This window comes from Sinocyclocheilus grahami, unplaced genomic scaffold (genome assembly GCF_001515645.1).
Source record: "Sinocyclocheilus grahami isolate Dianchi unplaced genomic scaffold, SAMN03320097.WGS_v1.1 scaffold1101.1, whole genome shotgun sequence".
NCBI classification, from domain to species: domain Eukaryota; kingdom Metazoa; phylum Chordata; class Actinopteri; order Cypriniformes; family Cyprinidae; genus Sinocyclocheilus; species Sinocyclocheilus grahami.
The window spans coordinates 98,819-117,463 of NW_015506280.1; the positions used below are offsets into that span (position 1 = coordinate 98,819).

An 18,645-nucleotide genomic window follows, 5' to 3' on the forward strand; every position below is an offset into this window, starting at 1 on the left:
ACTATCTAAGCACGTTACGCTACCAAAGTCACGGCTTCTTGAATACAATGAACAATAAAATGAGGAAATAGCTGAAAGCCGGCTATCACATAATCTAGTCAAAATGAAAAGTAGTGCACAATGGTGCGTACGAGGCAATGAACAGTACGTGCTGCATTTTTATGGAAGGGTGTAAATCACATCTTAATTCTACTTCTCCAACCGGCTCAAAGCAGCACATACAATGCCTATGGTGACTCATTTTCCAACGTCGCTGAATACATATATGAAGTGGAAATGCATTAAGCTGTACCGCCCAGCCCCACTCGACAAGCAGATGCTTTTTCTGTACTGAAATGTACTTCCTTCCACCTGCATTTAATACCTCGAGGATGGTAGATCAGAAAAAGCCATACGATATCCAGCTGTCCCACCCTAATAACAGCTGAAGAGTATGAAATAGCATCTGAGAGACTGTGACACCCTTCCAGACACAGCTTCTCCACCAAGATTAAATAAGTCACCACCACACAGACATAACATTGAGTAGACTTATTTATTGATTAAATAGAGGTTAGCATAAAATATAAGAGCACAGTGTGAAAGTTTTACAGGTTTGTTGAGGCACAGTCATTATTAAAGATCAAAGGCAACCAGACTTGTTGTGTCTCTGCAGTCCATCAGCTAAAAGTATGACATATCTGTATTATCTGTAAAAAGAGAACACAAAAATAGCATTTCTGTTGTAAGAATGCGGTTTGCTTTCTCTCATTTAAGCGTATCTTTCTGGCCTTAAAATATTAAATGTGTTCATGTGTAAACAATGGTGTCTATGTATCTGCTAAGACATACATAAAGATACCTGCTATTAACATCCATATATGTCCATGTACTTTCAAAACAATTACAATAAATTAAATAAAAAAAATTAGGGTTATTATAGTAAGCTAAAACTGAAACTAAAACCATAAAAAAAAAAATGTATTTCTTGAAATAAAAAGAAAAGTAAAAAAAAAAAAAAACTAACTTTATTTCAGCTACATTTCTCATTTTAAGTTTAACTTTATGTACCAAAATAAACTAAAACTGAAAAAGTAAAGTAATAAAACTAAATAAACATAAATAAAACTAGTACAAATTGAAAAAATACAATGTAGTAATTTCTAACTACAATTAAAATGGAACATTGTTTTTATTTAAATCAATTTACATTTAATTTATTTTCATTTTTTTTTATTTACATTAAAAAATAAAAATAAATATTAGAAAATGTATACATAAAAGTATATTAATATACTATTTGAATCCATTTATATGATTATTTATGATATTATATGATTATTATTAATTATATGACTTTCTTTAACACCGCTGCTATTTTGAGTGTTACGATTCCTCCCATTCTTTTCTCTAGAAATGGTTTGTCTCACTATACTGTCTCTGATGTGGTCCACTAGTGGGCAGATCACCTGAGACAGATGTTAATAGCAGATATGAATGGGGGCTGTAAATCTCAGCTCTTTGCTGAAAAGACACATATCTGACAATACAGTCTTGTAATTTCTAAATGACTATGTGTTCCTGTTAAATATACTATCAATCTATAACTCTACAGCCAGAGGACGTTTTATAACCCATGTCCAACTGCATTAATGCTGTATCACTTCTATAGAGGACCAGACTCATTAAATCCATGACATACATCTGAAATTATGCCACTGGATGATAACCCTGCTCTGACACATAAGGTGACAAATTGGGTTTTGTGCTTCAACACTCATTTCGAGTCTATTAATAGTGACATGCATAATTACCGGTAATTTATTACAACCTCAGCGCCTAGCGAATGTGTACATGATATAGCTAATCTGATTTATCAGGGCCAATTCACGCTACCTGCTTTTAATTAAAGTATGGTGTTGGAGAGCAAGCAGCCAGAGGGTGAGAACCACGGCTCAGGAAGCGCTGTAATGAAGACTAGTCTATGAGGAAATGCAGTGTGATAGGAGGAACTTACCATCAGGCTCCGAGTCGCTGTCTGCCAGGGCAGGAATGCGCACCAAGATCTGTCGGTGGTCTCTCTGGACCACCAGTTGCAGCCTGCCCCGTGATTTCTCAATCAGCTTGCCGGCGTCACTCAGAGAGAGGTTCTCGGTCACCGTCCCGTTGATCTGAAAAAAAAAAAAATTATTGGTTCAAGTCTGATGTTAAGGAGTTTGAGTGGAGATGTGTGAATGGTTGACGGACATTTACATTAACAACACTGATATTCATCATTAGAACTAAATAAATCATAATTATTGATAACGTCCCCTGATACTGTCACTGCAAGTACTATTAATATTAAAGCGGTGAAGACGGTGAAAGCCGATCCGGCGATCCACAGCACTAAGTTGATGTATTCCCTCAGTGACCAGCACAGATCAGCTCTAGGCATGACGAAGCGGATATCGTCCTCTTTTGGAAGCCCAAACAAAGTAGTTTCGCTTTCACAATGAAAAACACAGCGGCCTAGTGTGAGCGAAAGCCCCGGCTTAGCGTGAGCGGAGGCCGGGCAAGAGTGAGTGGAGGCGGCGGGGTCGAGAACGGCGGTCCCGGCGAAGGAGCGGTGAAAACGGTGAAAGCCGATCCGGTGATCCACAGCACTAAGTTGACGTATTTTCTCAGCGACCAGCACAGATCAGCTCTAGGCATGACGAAGCGGATATCGTCCTCTTTTGGAAGCCCAAACAAAGTAGTTTCGCTTTCACAACGTCTTCAGTACATGACGGCGGCGGCAGCAACAATACTACAGCGAGAATAAAAGTTACACCTTCTTTCTTTGCGTGAACATAATGGGGGCGGCGTTATGCAAATTTTCCCACATAGTGATGTAGATATGTGGGGGCGTGTTCGAACGAGCCTTTTTAGGTAGGTGTGGCTGACTCTTAACTTTTATAAAGAATATCTTTTTGGATTTGAGACTTTAGTCTTTGCAACTTTACAGATCTTCTTTATGCACCAAGAGCTTGTAACACTCCAAAGAGAAAGGAAAATTTTAAATCGCATCATATGACCCCTTTAAAGAAAGACGGCACAAATACATATTTCAAGGAGGAAAAATAATAGAAAAAATTTAGTTTAAGCCATTTGGTTTGGCTTAATGCAATTAAATGTTATTTTAAAAATATTTTCAGTCATATTCTCTGCATTTTTGTTCCAAGACATTAATTTAGTGTATGAATCAACCCACGGTAAAGCTACAAGTCAAAGGCCACATTAATGACTTAAATCCTTAATTCCTTAATCTTCAAGTGCATAGTTGTAGGGCAGGTTTGCAGGTGTTGAAAGTTAATTGAAATAACTGATGAATGAGTATGGTGAGAAAATGTGCTTTGAAACTTAAATTGAATATGACTGAAGGAAGAAATATGAAGGAAGATACAGTTATCATAAAAGTAGTCTACCTGCTATATTCCAGGTATTCCAAAGCCATACGCTTTGTCTCTGAGGAACAAGCTGAACTGTAAATATACTGTAGACAAACAGTGAATAGTATTTTCACATCAATTGTATTCAAATTCTTCCATAAGGGTTGATGGGAAGGACACTGGTGGCATCAGTATGGCACATCGACGCCTCTCGTTTGACTGTAAATCCAGACCTGTATTCAGTCACCAGAGCGCTGGCATTGCTGGTCAGACAAGAAGCAGTGATGACATGGAAAAGGTAAAAAGTGAAATTCATGGATGTAATGCACAATGTCGTTTTGAAAGTTCTCAATATGACTTTTAATGTTACCTTGACGGCATTTTCACAGGTTTCTGCGTTACTGAGTAAAGATGTCACGTCAGATGAGAACCTGGCTGAGACGATTCATCATGAACACTTTGCAGGTAAGGCATGATCACAATGCATGACATCATGGTTTTCAATGTTTCCAGAGGCCGGAATTTCAATTGGTTAGCATGTAGCGACAAAAAACGGGTTTTAACCTGTCACTGATGATGAATAATCTAGGTGCGTCTGAATTTCTGTGGCTCCCATATGCGAGTCATCCAGCAACAGCTGCATGGAAAACATTATCTTGATGTTTAGGGTGTGATCCTGTGTTATGCAGTGCTACTCGAAAATATGTGTTCATGTATAATTGAAGATAAACAAATTATATTACGTAATTTAATTATAATTCAAATTAATATTATTATATTATTAAGCACAATCATTCATGTATTTTAAAATAATTAATTAATAATATATTCTATTAAAATTCCTCTCTTTCAGGATCTGGAATCTCCACACACACCCTTGATAGTGGCATTGGCACCTTCCCTCTTCCTGACTATAGTGCAAATGCTGGGTGCAAAAGCATTCCCAAAGGGAAGGCCCATGGGGAGAGTGACCCTTCTCATCTCCAGGGAAAACATGGCTCAGGGATGAAAATGTCCCACAAGGCCTGGACTTTGGAGAGAGAGCTGTCATCTTTAGAAGAGGATTATATGGGGGGTCAGGATATGGATCATCACACTGGCACTTTGGAAAACAAGATTCCATCCAGCCAGATTGCAAACATCGTTCATGATGGTATTTAATACTTTTTAGCTGTCACTTATGTGAGTTTTCAATATAGAATGATTGTACGTTAATTAATGCTAAGTTCACACTACAGGATTTTTCAGTTAACGAGCTCGCCGACAGGTCGGGCTGTGATCGGGGGCAAATCAGCGGGTGATTAGCGCTCAGCAATCTTTGTGTGATCTACTCAACGATGCATCTTATTTGTTTATTATAGTTTAAGCCTTTTAATCTAATATTTATCTAATAAATATACAATATTTATATGTATGATCTATTATTTATATCTATATTACATTATTTAATTTTTTCATTTAAATGTAATATTTTTTCAGCTTTATTTAACAAAAATGATTCTTAATAGTGCTCTAGATATTGTCACCAGTCACCTGAATCTGCCATTGAATATGTATTAAAAGAAAGTAGTAAATCCAGCACTTTTATGACTATTTCACCGAATTAATGCGTTAACATGGCTGTTGTGTGAAGGGTCTGATAGGCACCTTGAGAATGATGTCGCCCTCTTGGAGATTTCCATCTTTGGCAGCCAATCCAGTGCTGGTCATCTCTTTGATGAAGATCTGGCTGCCCAGCCGGAGGCCGTACTCTACAGCAAATCAGAACGAAACATTGGTTCTGTGCAGAAACACTAACATAACCCTAACATGAACCTAACAGCCATGATGACCTTGACCCTTTTAAGTACACAGCCATCCCTCCAGCTGTTAGTTTAGTGGCCGCTGAATGGGTCAAACACCACAAACAATTTAAATCGAAACTGAAAATGTGGAGTATTGATCCGACGGGCAGAATCAGAGCTCTCTGCTGAACGTACAAGAACCACTTACAGAACTGAACATGATGAAACTCTTTCAGTTCCAATTTTGTTCTAAAAACTAAACCCAGTTCTAAAAAAAACAACCGGTTCCCATTTCACAACCCTAGGCAAGATAATCTGGTAATAAACAGCGCTACCCAGCTTTGCCCTTCTGGGCTGTGAATTATGAAGGGCAGTTGAGGAAATCAGAAGAGACGGACCGCTTTATGTGAAGTCACAATATGTTAATTAAATGTCATCAAAATCCAATGGGGACAAACTTTCTTAGGATGGATGTGTGCAGGAATAAAGGCTCTGCTCTTGTAAAGGGGTCATATCAAGCCATATTTTACTCTTTTGAGATAAAAATGATTGATGTAGTATGGAAGTATGCTGTAATGTCCAAAAAAATTGTGCAGTTCCTAGCTGTGCTTTGCATATTCTTCTAAAAGATGGCAACATTTGAAACAAACAGTTGAAGTTTATTTTTAGGTCCTTGGTCATTTCAGTTTGATCTTAACGGTTGTGCGGCGTTTTTAGCATGTATTGTTTTGTGAATCTGTCACATAATGCAGCATCGGAAAAAGGCTGTTACTGAACAATGGGTTATCACAAACTATACAGAGCAACACACCTTTACTGGAATATATACAGTACATTTTTATTTAGTTATTTATTTATTGAAAAAAGCTGCATTTATTTAAATCTATTTCAAAATTAAAAATGTTTCCTGTGATGTCAAAGCTGAGGTCAGCAGCCATTACTCCAGTCTTCAGTGTCACATGATCCTTTCAGAATGCATTCTAATATGCTGATCAAGAAATATGTTTTATTATCAATATCCAAGTAAAAATGTTTGTGGGGATGCTGTGATGAATACAAAGTTTAAAATAACAGCATTTATTTTACATTATAAATGTCTTTACTGTCACTTTTGATCAATTTAATCCACACTGAATAAAAGTATTAATTTCTTTAAAAAAAATTTACTGACCCAAAACTTTGGAATGGTAGTGTATTCCTGAAGCTTTTTATAGTGCAATGCTACCAAAAAAAGGCCATATTGTGCTTTTTTAATCATGCATCCTTAAATTTTAAATCTAAAAAAAAATAAAATATTCAACTGCTTGCCAGGAAATTTGCCACAAACAATTGTCACAAACTCATTTGCATGAGAAAATGCAACTTGCAGCAATTTTATGTCAATGTTTGTCATAAATATTGATCCAACTTTGAGTATTTTCTTTAATAAAGCCCATAAATTATAAACTTGTTATTGGGACTGAGCTATTTACACTCGACTGTCAAGAAATCTAATTTACATGGATAAGGCAATAAGATATACATCCAAATAATAATTAATTTACATGAAACCAAAGGTTCTGGAAAGTGTTTTTTGGTGCAAGAAACCTTGGACCTCAGTGGAAAGAAAACAGTAATAAGAATAAAGTAATAAAATTAATGATATGACCCTTCTAAACTGTTTTAATCATTTTTTTCAGTCACCTAACTTTAATATCAAAATATGCTATTAGTGACAACTCTCACCTTCATTGGGCCTGTTTTTCACCAGCATCACATTGACGGGCGGCTCCAGGGGCTCATCGTTGTACCGGTCTCTTCCTCGGTCTCGCTCTCTGCTGGGTGACGGTGAGCAATCCTGCAGCCGGTCCTTGCTGTGACTCCTGATCATCTTGTCATCCGAACGAGTGTCATACCTCCGCGTGTCGTAGCCCTGGTCCCTCCCGTAGCTTCCGGCAGGGCTTCCTCCCCCGCCGCGGCCTCTACTGTGCTGCCTGTGATAGCGAGGCTCTGGGCTGGATCCGCGCTCCAGCGTCCGGCCCCGGCTGCCGTCCCTGCGGTAGCCGCTGTCAGAGCTGGGTGATCTCTCCGTGTTCCTGCCTCTGCTCCAGTCCTGCCGGGAGTCGTAGTCCTGGCTGCGGTAATCCGGCTCCAGGTAGTCTATCCGGCTCTTGTCGAGGCTGCGGTCATGCTCTCTTTCGCGGGGGTAGCCCAGGCCGCCGTTTCCCCGCGGGTAATCAGAGTCCGGGTCACTGTGAACGCTGCGGTTGTCCTCGGGATAATAGCTGGATATGTTGTAATCGCGGCTATCCCCGCTCGGGGATGGTGGGCGCTTGAGGACAGCCACCTTGCGAGGCCTCTTTACGGTCTGTGGGGAGCGATGAATAAAATTAGTCTTTATGCATTCAGCCCACTGTTATCAAAAGGACCATTTCTAAAAGCAAACATTTATCTTACTATATGATCATTACTTAATCTTGGATCACTTGCAAAACATTAATTTGAAGGCTGCATGTGAATTAGCATGTTTTAAAACAGACAGAAAGCACTACACTACATATACAGCAATTACCAGAGCAATAATGCAACCAAAAGTGTCGAAAAAAGGGCAGATATTTTTTTTAATTTTGGAGGTAAAACGAATGTTTTTTTTAATTATTGTTCTTTTAAAAATGTGTTATTTAACTTTTTATAGATTTCATGATATTCATAAAATATAAACTCAAAATAATTTCACCTGAAAAAATAGTCATTATGTACATGTTGAATATTTAAAATGTATTTGAGTAGAGAATTTATGATTTTACATTTATGCATTTATGATATCTTGCATTACTTTTTTTTAATCTAATGTCAATTCATAAATAACATCGTTACATTCATTTAATTCATATAATATTCATTAATATAATATTATTTATATAATATCATAGTTTTATATATTTTCATATATATTTTTTTTTATTTAAGTTTTAGTAATGTTTTATGTGCTTTCGCCATTTTAATATTTTTTGAATTTCAAATTTTTTAATTTGATTATTTTTTTTTTATTATTATTATATATATTTTTTACGTTTTTCATCTATTATTTATTTCAGCTTCAATTCAATCTCATAAAACATTCATATTAATTTACTTTAAATTCACGTATTTGTATAAATTCACGTACATAAATGGATGGTTAGAAATATGTTGCAAAAATGTGTTCATAAAGGTTAAAAAAATTACCCTGAAAAATTTATTCCAGGAGGCACATACTGGCCCTTAAAAATAAAAATGCTAATATCTCACACTGCTAACCAATGCTAGTATCCAAAGTAAGTAAACTTATTCTAGAAGGCCTCTCATAAAGGTCAACTTGAAAAATACTTACTATTTTGGCCACTTTCCCACATTTCCGAAGTGACTGCACAGCAAATGAATGAGGCACATTATCCATGGTGATGGTGTTGACCTGCATCACGCGGTCATTCTCACTGTCCGCAAGAAAACACAATACCGACACATTCATTACTGAAACACTTGGCACTTGCAATGCATTTCACCTCCATAACGTGGTATACAATGCATTCCTGAGGATGATTATAATCTATGAAATAATGTAGGACTGGTCTTAAATGAATTAGTATCACACTGGAATGTAAAAAGCAGGCTGTGATATAGAGTCATACAGGGATGACATATTTTTGCAGGCCAAAACCTGGAAACAAGTTAGCATTTTAGCTATCCACTTCCATTGTCCTGAAGATTTTTGAAATGAGGTCTGTGGTTAACACAAGCTCAAGATATTTACACATAAAATTTTGCGTAATAAAATACATTAGTAATACCCCTTTTGTGACTCTCACAATTTACTTTAACTCAAACTTTTAGAAGTTATGTTCTTAAAGAAAGACTGAAAGAGTTGTGAGCTGCTCAGTGGTGGTGATGTTAGTTTATAGCCAACGTTTAGCTTTTGACTTCTGACTATTGTATTTAGGCTTCAGAATCCATAAAAGTTGTGTTAAATTGTGAAGATTACCATGATAAACAAAACGTAAAAGAATCTTACATTTTGTTGGTCACAGAGCTTATTTTTTCTGCAATAATCCAAAAGCCAATGAAAAAAATCTTATCGGGTTTTTATCAATGAAACCAGGGTGATGCAAACTTTGGGGTTGGCCTACAAAAATATGTCATCACTGCAATGCTCTATTATTGAATTATATAATTTTACCCAGCCTTAATTACTTTACGATAACATGCACTAATAAAGCATGCACAATAACACCAAGGACATTTATTAGGACAGTAAACATGGTTATTTTTGATTTCATGTCGTTTTGAAGAGCTCTACATGCCTATCAACCTGCCTATGCTGGTGTAAAATAATGGTTTACCAATATGCTAAACACGTATGCATTAGCATGGTGAGTGAGACATACAAGAGCAGTCCATCGGCCGGTCCTCCTGGCAGCACATCCGACACAATGATGGACGTCTCTCCAGTCTCCACGTTTGGATTGTCCCGGCCCCCGGACACAGCAATTCCAAAGCCCATCTTAGAGTCCTGCAAGAGAAAGAGAGAGAAATCGCTTTCAGTGCGAAAATACCACTAACACATTTCCTCAGTCATACATTACAGCTAGTCTGCCCAGGGCAGGAGTGTTTAATATCGCTTCATAGAAACGCGCAAATGGCCAGTGGTGTTACACAATCACGTCCATGTGCTTATAAGATTAATCTTTCATAAGCGGTGAACGTGTGCCACCACAGTGCGTTTTTTTCAGAAAGCTATTGCATGCCAAAGCTAATGGAGACATGGTTCCACCTCAGTGCTTGGCTAAATAACAACCTGCTGTACCTGCCTCAAAGGAACGCTGAATAAATAGAGTCTAATGAGCGGGTATCACAGGCTTGATGCAATCTGCTCCAAATATATTCAGGCTCAATTAAAGCCGGAGATCAAACCTGACAGAACCGAGTGAAACCGAGATTTTAGAGTGTTACAGTGTTGGAGGAATTTATCTAGAGACACACTGGTCAACCGATCCGCAATCAGAACCATTTTTAAATTGTTCATTCTTGGCTGATCTGTGCTCTGGAAGTGCACCAATGCACACAAAATGCATTGGAATGATTGGCAAAAATGTAATCTGTGTCAAAATATTACAAAGTCTGTAAACAGGATGATAAGATTGAAAGCTGTTAATCGCAAAGGGACTACGAAGACATTCGGATTGATCATTTTGATTTGACCCAAAAATAGACTGAGTATTTTAAGTGTTGATGATTCTAAACACATGGATACCAAGACGCGAACAGGCAGCTGCTTTCCTGTGCTAGCTGAAGTTTATGAGACAGTTTGCTAAAGTTTGTTCGCTACATACGCAATTGAAAGAAAAGCCATAAATACAGGCAATACTGCCTAATTCTGTGTAGGGCTGAACAATATATTGAATTTAAGTGATAAAATCTAATAATCAATTGTGACAAGTGGGGCGGGGCGAGGCCAGTGGAGTTAATGATAATGAGCGACACCTGCGCCACTCACCAGTCTCGAGTCCCACGGAGGAGCTCCGGAAGGATAACAGGGGGAGTAACGACAGTGAAGGACGAGAGAGGACCAGGCCTGGACTTTATGGGGCTGTTTACACCTGGTCACTTCATGCGTTTTGTCTGATCGGATAGCTATCCGATCGTGAAAAGACCAGGTGTAAATGCCCTCCGAAACACATTCGAGACGGATATAAATCCGATCGCTTAAACCACTTCAGGAGGTGGTCTAGGTCGCATTCCGGACGAAACTGGACAAGTGTTACACAATCACGTCCATGTGCTTATAAGATTAATCTTTCATAAGCGGTGAACGTGTGCCACCACAGTGCGTTTTTTCAGAAAGCTATTGCATGCCAAAGCTAATGGAGACATGGTTCCACCTCAGTGCTTGGCCAAATAACAACCTGCTGTACCTGCCTCAAAGGAACGCTGAATAAATAGAGTCTAAGTGGGTATCGCGGGCTTGATGCAATCTGCTCCAAATATATTCAGGCTCAATTAAAGCCGGAGATCAAACCTGACAGAACCGAGTGAAACCGAGATTTTAGAGTGTTACAGTGTTGGAGGAATTTATCTAGAGACACACTGGTCAACCGATCCGCAATCAGAACCATTTTTAAATTGTTCATTCTTGGCTGATCTGTGCTCTGGAAGTGCACCGCCGGTTCCCGCCTCCTTCTTCCCATTCTACGAACTTTGTTACATCAATATAAAATTACAGAAAATTAAGATTAATGTGCCAAGGTCGACAACAACAGGAAATTTTACTTCTCCTGCAAAACTAGCCAAGAAGTGCTTATGCATTCCAGCAACTAATTCCCCATACAAAGTGTTTTTAATGTCAGTGGGAACATAATGACATACCACAGAGAATCTCTTAAACCAGAAACCATTGACAGACTTGTGTTCTTAGGTTGTGAAATACTTGAATAATTTAGATAGAGACATCAAATTTTAGATGTATCGCTTAGCCATAGTTGTCATTTTATTTTATCTTAAAAAACTTAAAATTGTATCATTTGATTAAAAAAACAATTGCTGTAGCATCTTTGTTTTACTTGATTGCATCAGATAATGTTTTATATTATTTTATTCAAGTTTTATGAAATTGCACAAAGCTAAATTCAAACCATTCTGTTTTTTATGTTGTTTTGCTCTAATTTAAACCACAAAAACTGTTGATGCTATATTGTATTTCTTATTCAGGTACTCTTTCATTTTTTCGTCTATTGCTTAATAAAAAAAAATTGGGAATTGGATGTTAATCAGAATCGGTTGTGAAAAATCATGATCAGTGAATCCCTAGCTCTATCTGACTTTTTTCCATAATAAGAGATACCGAACAGACTGCCAGTGACTCTAAGGGTGGGTGGTAACCAAAAGCTTATATTACATTATTGAGTAACTGAATCACAGTAACGATATAGATCATGATATGCCATATAAACTTCTAAGTACCCTTTTGTCCCAAATTTTCCAAAGCTTATATCTTTCCTTTTATGTTGCAGAGATAAGATGAATCTATTCTTATCTGAACCCAGAGATCTGACATGCCAAATTACTGAGATGTTTTCCCAGGATGAGTCTGATGTAGAGATGTTTGTGATAGCGTCAATGTGTGTTTGGATAGCGTGTGTGAACACAAAGATGTACATCCTGTTGTGCTTGACATTGGAGGAAAGAATAGGAGGAAAGAAGGAGAAGATGAGAAGAGAGAGGGGGAGGGGTAACTTTATCTGATGGACGGAAGTACTTGTACAAAGAAAACACAGCACAAAACATTTTGATGCTCATAAGCTGTTGGTAAAATAACAACTATGTTTCACGAAAACACCTTATTTGGAATATCCACTGTTCATTCATACATGCTATATGGACATAATATGATGGTAAGAAGACTCGTGTTCAGTTATCAAAAACATGAATGAGAAACTTAACTATAGTACAGAATTACTCAAATGAATTGCAATAAATAACGAGCACCTCCAGTATATCCATAAGAGAACAGTAAGATTTTTTTTTTTTTAAATCAATACTGTTATTCAGCAAGGACAAATTAAATCGAGACATCAAATTTTAGATGTATCGCTTAGCCATAGTTGTCATTTTATTTTATCTTAAAAAACTTAAAATTGTATCATTTGATTAAAAAAACAATTGCTGTAGCATCTTTGTTTTACTTGATTGCATCAGATAATGTTTTATATTATTTTATTCAAGTTTTATGAAATTGTACAAAGCTAAATTCAAACCATTCTGTTTTTTATATTGTTTTGCTCTAATTTAAACCACAAAAACTGTTGATGCTATATTGTATTTCTTATTCAGGTACTCTTTCATGTTTTCGTCTATTGCTTAATAAAAAAAATTGGGAATTGGATGTTAATCAGAATCGGTTGTGAAAAATCATGATCAGTGAATCTATCTGACTTTTTTCCATAATAAGAGATACCGAACAGACTGCCAGTGACTCTAAGTGTGGGTGGTAACCAAAAGCTTATATTACATTATTGAGTAACTGAATCACAGTAACGATATAGATCATGATATGCCATATAAACTTCTAAGTACCCTTTTGTCCCAAATTTTCCAAAGCTTATATCTTTCCTTTTATGTTGCAGAGATAAGATGAAAGTTGCCATTTAATGTTAAACGGGTCCTTTCACAGCGCCAAAGTCTTTATAATTGTACTCTTGCAAACTATTCTACTTCAAACTTTCAGGGAAAATGTTTTGTTATAAATAAACACTGAAAGAACATTCTGACTGCAATACTTAAGACATCTCTGCTGGAAACCAACACCCATCCCTCCTGAGAACTAACCTAAAAAACCCTCCATCTCTTTCTCCAGTCTTATTTAATAAACTCCTCACAACAAGGTCAAGACACTCATCTCTCTCTGGTTTGGCTCAGTCTCAGAGGAACAGGACCCTGAGAGCAGCCCGTGAGGAGGACCCTGCTGGTCCCAATAAGCCGAGATGTTTCTGCAACAGTACTTCCTGTCGACAGGCCCATCAGCATGAAGACTTCCACACCAAACAGACCTGAGAGAGCAGAGCCACCGGGACAGCATGTAAACTCAACCTGCAGACCGCAGCCCGTCACGCTAACATGTCTGAACAGCCTGTCCACACAAGCAGATACAACAGGTTAGACGTGTGACAAAGAGGAGGGTATGTAACACATACATATATACACACACACCCACATACCCACTGGAGCAGTAAATCAGCCGCTACACTTGTCAACAGAACACCTGAGCAAAAACAAAGGCAAAACTGTATAGTAAAAACACCCCTCCATATGATAGGGAAGTCCTGGTTGATATTTATTAGCGGTCAACCACTATGGGTTTTTTTAATAGCGGATGCTGATATCAATAAAGCAGGGTGATCAATTATAATACTTATAAAACTTAATGATGACACATGCAACATTTACAAAATTGTAATTGTATTATTTATTTGACAAAGCTAATGGTGAATTTTTGACAAAAGAATGAAAAAAAAATTAATAAATAAAATCATCTTTAAATCACCTAATCCAGCATGCTCATGATCAGGTCAGTTATATCAAATTGGTCAATTAATCGGTCTGGACGATATATCTGTCTGTCACTAATGTTGACGTGTTTGAACTTTGTGCTATGAAATGAGCAACAAGAAGTTCACTAAATATCACAACGCCAATGCACATAGAATATCACTCCCAATAATTTAACATACAGCCATTTTACACATACTGTAAAAAAATGAATCTGTAAAATAGCAGAAAAGGTACTGGCAGCTCACTACACAAGACATTATCCATTAATTTTACAGACATTTCCGTAAATCCTAAAACACAACGCTATACAGTGTAAAATTCAAAATACTGAAAATAGAAAATAGTGTGTCTGTAAAAAATAAATACGGAAAAATTCTTCAAATTATACAATACATTGGGCCCTATTTTTACAGATTTATTTTTAGAGTGTACATACTAGGGCTGTGTGGAATTAGATAAGATAAAAATACAGTATTTAGATATTAAGGCTTAAAAAAAATAAATAAAGATATGTCTACCAGATCTGAAAAACCCTTTTAAGCTTGTTTAAATTGTTAAAATTGCTTAAATGCAACTAAAACGCATTAGAAATCTACTTAAAAATAATCGAGGCATGTTTTGAAACTAAATTAACACAAGAAATATTATATATATTACACCAACATAACTATACCTAATAATAAACAGATGTGTTTACTAGGGGTGGGAGAAAAAAAATCGATTCTCCGATGCATCGCAATTCTCTCTTCAATGATTCTGAATAGATTCGGAGCATGGTTTTTCCCCGCCTATGGCACGTGTGTGCGCTAGAGACAATCGCGGCGGGCTTCATTGCACAGAATATGCGCTGTGAGACATGTAAGCATGTGTGTGCTTCCACCCACCGTTATTTCAGTATTTTACTTTAGATATGCTTTCATTTATGCCGTTTGGAATGCAGTATGTATAAGATGCACGAAACTCACGTACTGACAGACTTTCAAGTGTGCTTTGTGTTTGATGTCCTGAAGCTCGATCGCGGCTACGGTTAAATGCACTTGCATCTCCGAATACTTTTATACGAAATTGGTACCAATTATACGGAATTGGTAAACACAGTCAGTTATGTTTTCAGAACAGGACAAAACATCTGATATATCGAAATAGAAATGTGCTTTAGTGTGAATTGCGTGGGAATGCAGCCTGTTAAAGCTGCCACTGTCTGTGATCTCGTCAGTAATAATCAAACAGCAATAATGCTGAGGAAAAAAGAAAAACCCATAACTATGATTGTCTGTAAACTTTCGGATAGCCTACTTAAAGAACACTTATTTTTTAAATAAGTAATTATTTTAAAAAGTAGCCTGCTTATATAATTTAATTTAAAAAAAATTAAGTAAAATTTGCACAAAATAAATTTGATATAAAATTTAAAGGGAAATGTAGTCTCGAGCAGTAATATTGAAAATTGAGAATGTGACGCATCGTGATATTGAATTGAATCGAATCGTTGACATGATAATCGTAATTGAATTGAATCATTTAACCAGTGAAGATTCACACCCCTATTTTTAAGATGGCAGTACTGACTTACACAGATTCCAACTATAAACAAAAAGCATAGAAACTGCCATTTTGGTTAAAATGTAAAGTTGTAAAGATGTATTTGCACAGCAGAAGAATTAATTAGGAAAAAAATGTAGATCAAGAATCGTTTTGGAATCGGATCGGATCGTGAAGTGCCTAAAGATTCCCACCCCTAATGTTTACATGTAGCCTATTTTACCAAAAAAAAACTTTCATAAAAAATATTTAAATATATGAGCACTAAGTCATGGCACAAATTAATCATTGCGGTTTTGAACCAGTGTTAATTTCATCAACGAAGACGATGCGAAAAATATTCGTTAACGAACACTTTTTCTGTGACTAAGACAAGATGCTGACGAGCTAAAACTAATATCTGATGATAAAAACTATGACGAAATTTATGCCGCGTCTTCGTTAACAAGACGAGATGGGACTATAATGTTAACTGAGGACTAGCGGACATTCAAAATACATCCTATAGGCTACTGTCTTGTCCTTCAAACTGTGCGTCACTGTCATTGGATTGCAATCGGATAAGGGGCGTTTGCATATCTAGTCTCAGTATGGCAGCCGCAGTGGATGGAGAGGCTACCAAAATGCGAACTAGCGATCTAAAACAATGGCCTCAGCACCCGAAGGGGTAGGGATAAGGTGACCAGATGTCCCGTTTTTCCCAGGAGTCACAATTCGTTGTCGATTAACTTAAAGTTAGTGAAGACGGGATAGGTGGAATCGTGCTGATAGAAGTGCTCTCTCTCTCTCGCACGCTCCACTTCTTCAGTTCTCATATACAGCGCGCCATCAGTTCAGTGCTCAAATACACACACAGCAGTCCAAATGTCTATCGTGTAGTGTATCTCACGTAAATACAGTCGGTTATGGATTAAGTGAACGTAAACAGGTGGGTGAAAACTGAATTACATGCATGCCCTCCGTCTTAAAGGGACAGCGTTCCTAATTAAGTACCTATCCGTGTCATTAATGTTAAACAACAAAAGATGTTAAATAAATATAAGTAAACCTACTGTATCTGAAAAATGAGTTTAATTTGTATCTCTTTCGTATTTGTCTTATTCTGCTTCTTTTTCAAAAAATTATAAATTATATATATTATATATGAACAACTATAATTTTTATAAGTTGCTCCCTTTTCACTACTGTTAAAGGGAAGTTGCTCCATTTTCACTACTGTTAAAGGGATAGTTCACCCAAAAATGAAAATTGTTATCATTTATTCAAGTTTTTCCAAATTCAATCCTTGATTGATGACTATTTTTGTTTGAAGACTACATATAAAATAGCTACCAAAATAAATGTTGGTAACTGCATTTTGACTAAAAGTAACGACTAAAAGTTGACAAAAATGCAATGACTTTTCGTCGACTAAAACTATGAAAGACTCAAATGAGACTAAGAGCATTTTCGTCTCAAGATAAAGACTAAGACTAAATCTAAAATGCCTGTCAAAATTAACACAGTTTTGAACTGATTTAAACAGATTCACAAAAAATAACTTACTCTATTGCCAATTTTGCAACTTAAGTTTAAAAGAGTTTAAGAACAGAGATGCTAATGAGACCTCTGTCTTAATAATTAAAGCGGGACAGTGAAATTAGTCTAATGACTTTAGTCCACTTAATGAAAAATGCAATAAAATAATTGCAATATTCATAATGTATCTCATCTTCATTGCTAAATAACTGTGAATATATTCAATACATCGGCCAGCCCAAGCACACGCACTCATACACATCAATCCACAAACACCACTTTGCCAGTCACTCTAAAAATACTCCTCACACCTGAGGGATACAGAGACCCAAACACCTGCTCCCCTCTGCCTCTCACAGCAATGACAGAAGCAGAAACCCCAGACAGAGAAAGAGTTTAAACAGCACGGCAGAAGGATCAACAGAGGCAATGCAGCCACTGCAAGTAAAAGCTACGCTATGCGACAGGAGCCAGTGAAGTCCACACGCACACACCTGCACCTGCATTACCGGCTCACGCACACCAACCAGGATGCTACGTTCAAACATTTAATCTGCGGTTTGCGTTCCGCTCATTATCATTAGTTCGCAAAGTTTTATTTCAACAAGCAACATCAGACTGACATAACACAAAACCACAAATCTCCCCAAGCACAAACAATCCACAAACCCAAATGCTTCGCTGACATACAACACGACACATCACAAAACTTTGCACACAATCACAAAACACGCCCACTAACGCGATACAAACCAACTCCGTACAAATCGAGCCTACTGCGGGATCTAGGAAAGGGGGGTAGAAACACGACAATCTTCTCTCTAAGGTGGCAGCTGATAAAAGGGTTTATCCCTGGAGGATCAAGCCACCGCGAGTGCCTTTTTTTCCATCCCCACCAGCAGTCTGAGCAGGCATGACGCATGCCTGGGTGAGAAGATGATGAAGCTGTTCCTTAGCTCCTCGGTCTCCCCCCGCACCTCGATTCGCGCCCCTCCGCGCCGCCTCCATCTCTGGGCTCTCTGCAGGCGCACGCAGCAACCAAAGGGGAGCCAGTTCACACTCATCTCTCCCCATGGCCACCCAACCTCCAATCTAATTAAGCTCTGAGGCAGAGAAGATTAGGCGCCCGGAGAGAGAGGGAGAGGAAGAGAGAGAGAGAGAGAGAGGGACTATAAATAAGACTCACGGAGCCACGGCGAGTCCTGAACGACTGCACAGCGCGTGCCCACTTTCGGCACAGCACCGTTTTCATGTCTGCGCTATCTCTCGTTCTCTCACTATGATTCTGCCGGCACTCTTCTTATGTAATCCTAATACACAACTGGCCTACATTTACACACACACACACA

General features: G+C 37.6%; 1 protein-coding gene across 1 annotated transcript in view; it reads right to left on the reverse strand.

Moving 5' to 3' along the window:
- Positions 1-9,858, reverse strand: part of LOC107566802 (tight junction protein ZO-2-like) — a 35,248-nt gene extending 25,390 nt beyond the window's left edge. Inside the window, exons 1-6 of the mRNA XM_016252352.1 lie at positions 9,845-9,858; positions 9,577-9,726; positions 8,526-8,628; positions 6,899-7,520; positions 5,037-5,140; positions 1,997-2,150 (exon numbers count right to left, since the gene is read on the reverse strand). Coding sequence (XP_016107838.1) covers positions 1,997-2,150; positions 5,037-5,140; positions 6,899-7,520; positions 8,526-8,628; positions 9,577-9,726; positions 9,845-9,858 — 1,147 coding nt within the window. The remainder of the gene's footprint in view (positions 1-1,996; positions 2,151-5,036; positions 5,141-6,898; positions 7,521-8,525; positions 8,629-9,576; positions 9,727-9,844) is intronic.
- Between the last annotated feature and the right edge of the window lie 8,787 nt (positions 9,859-18,645).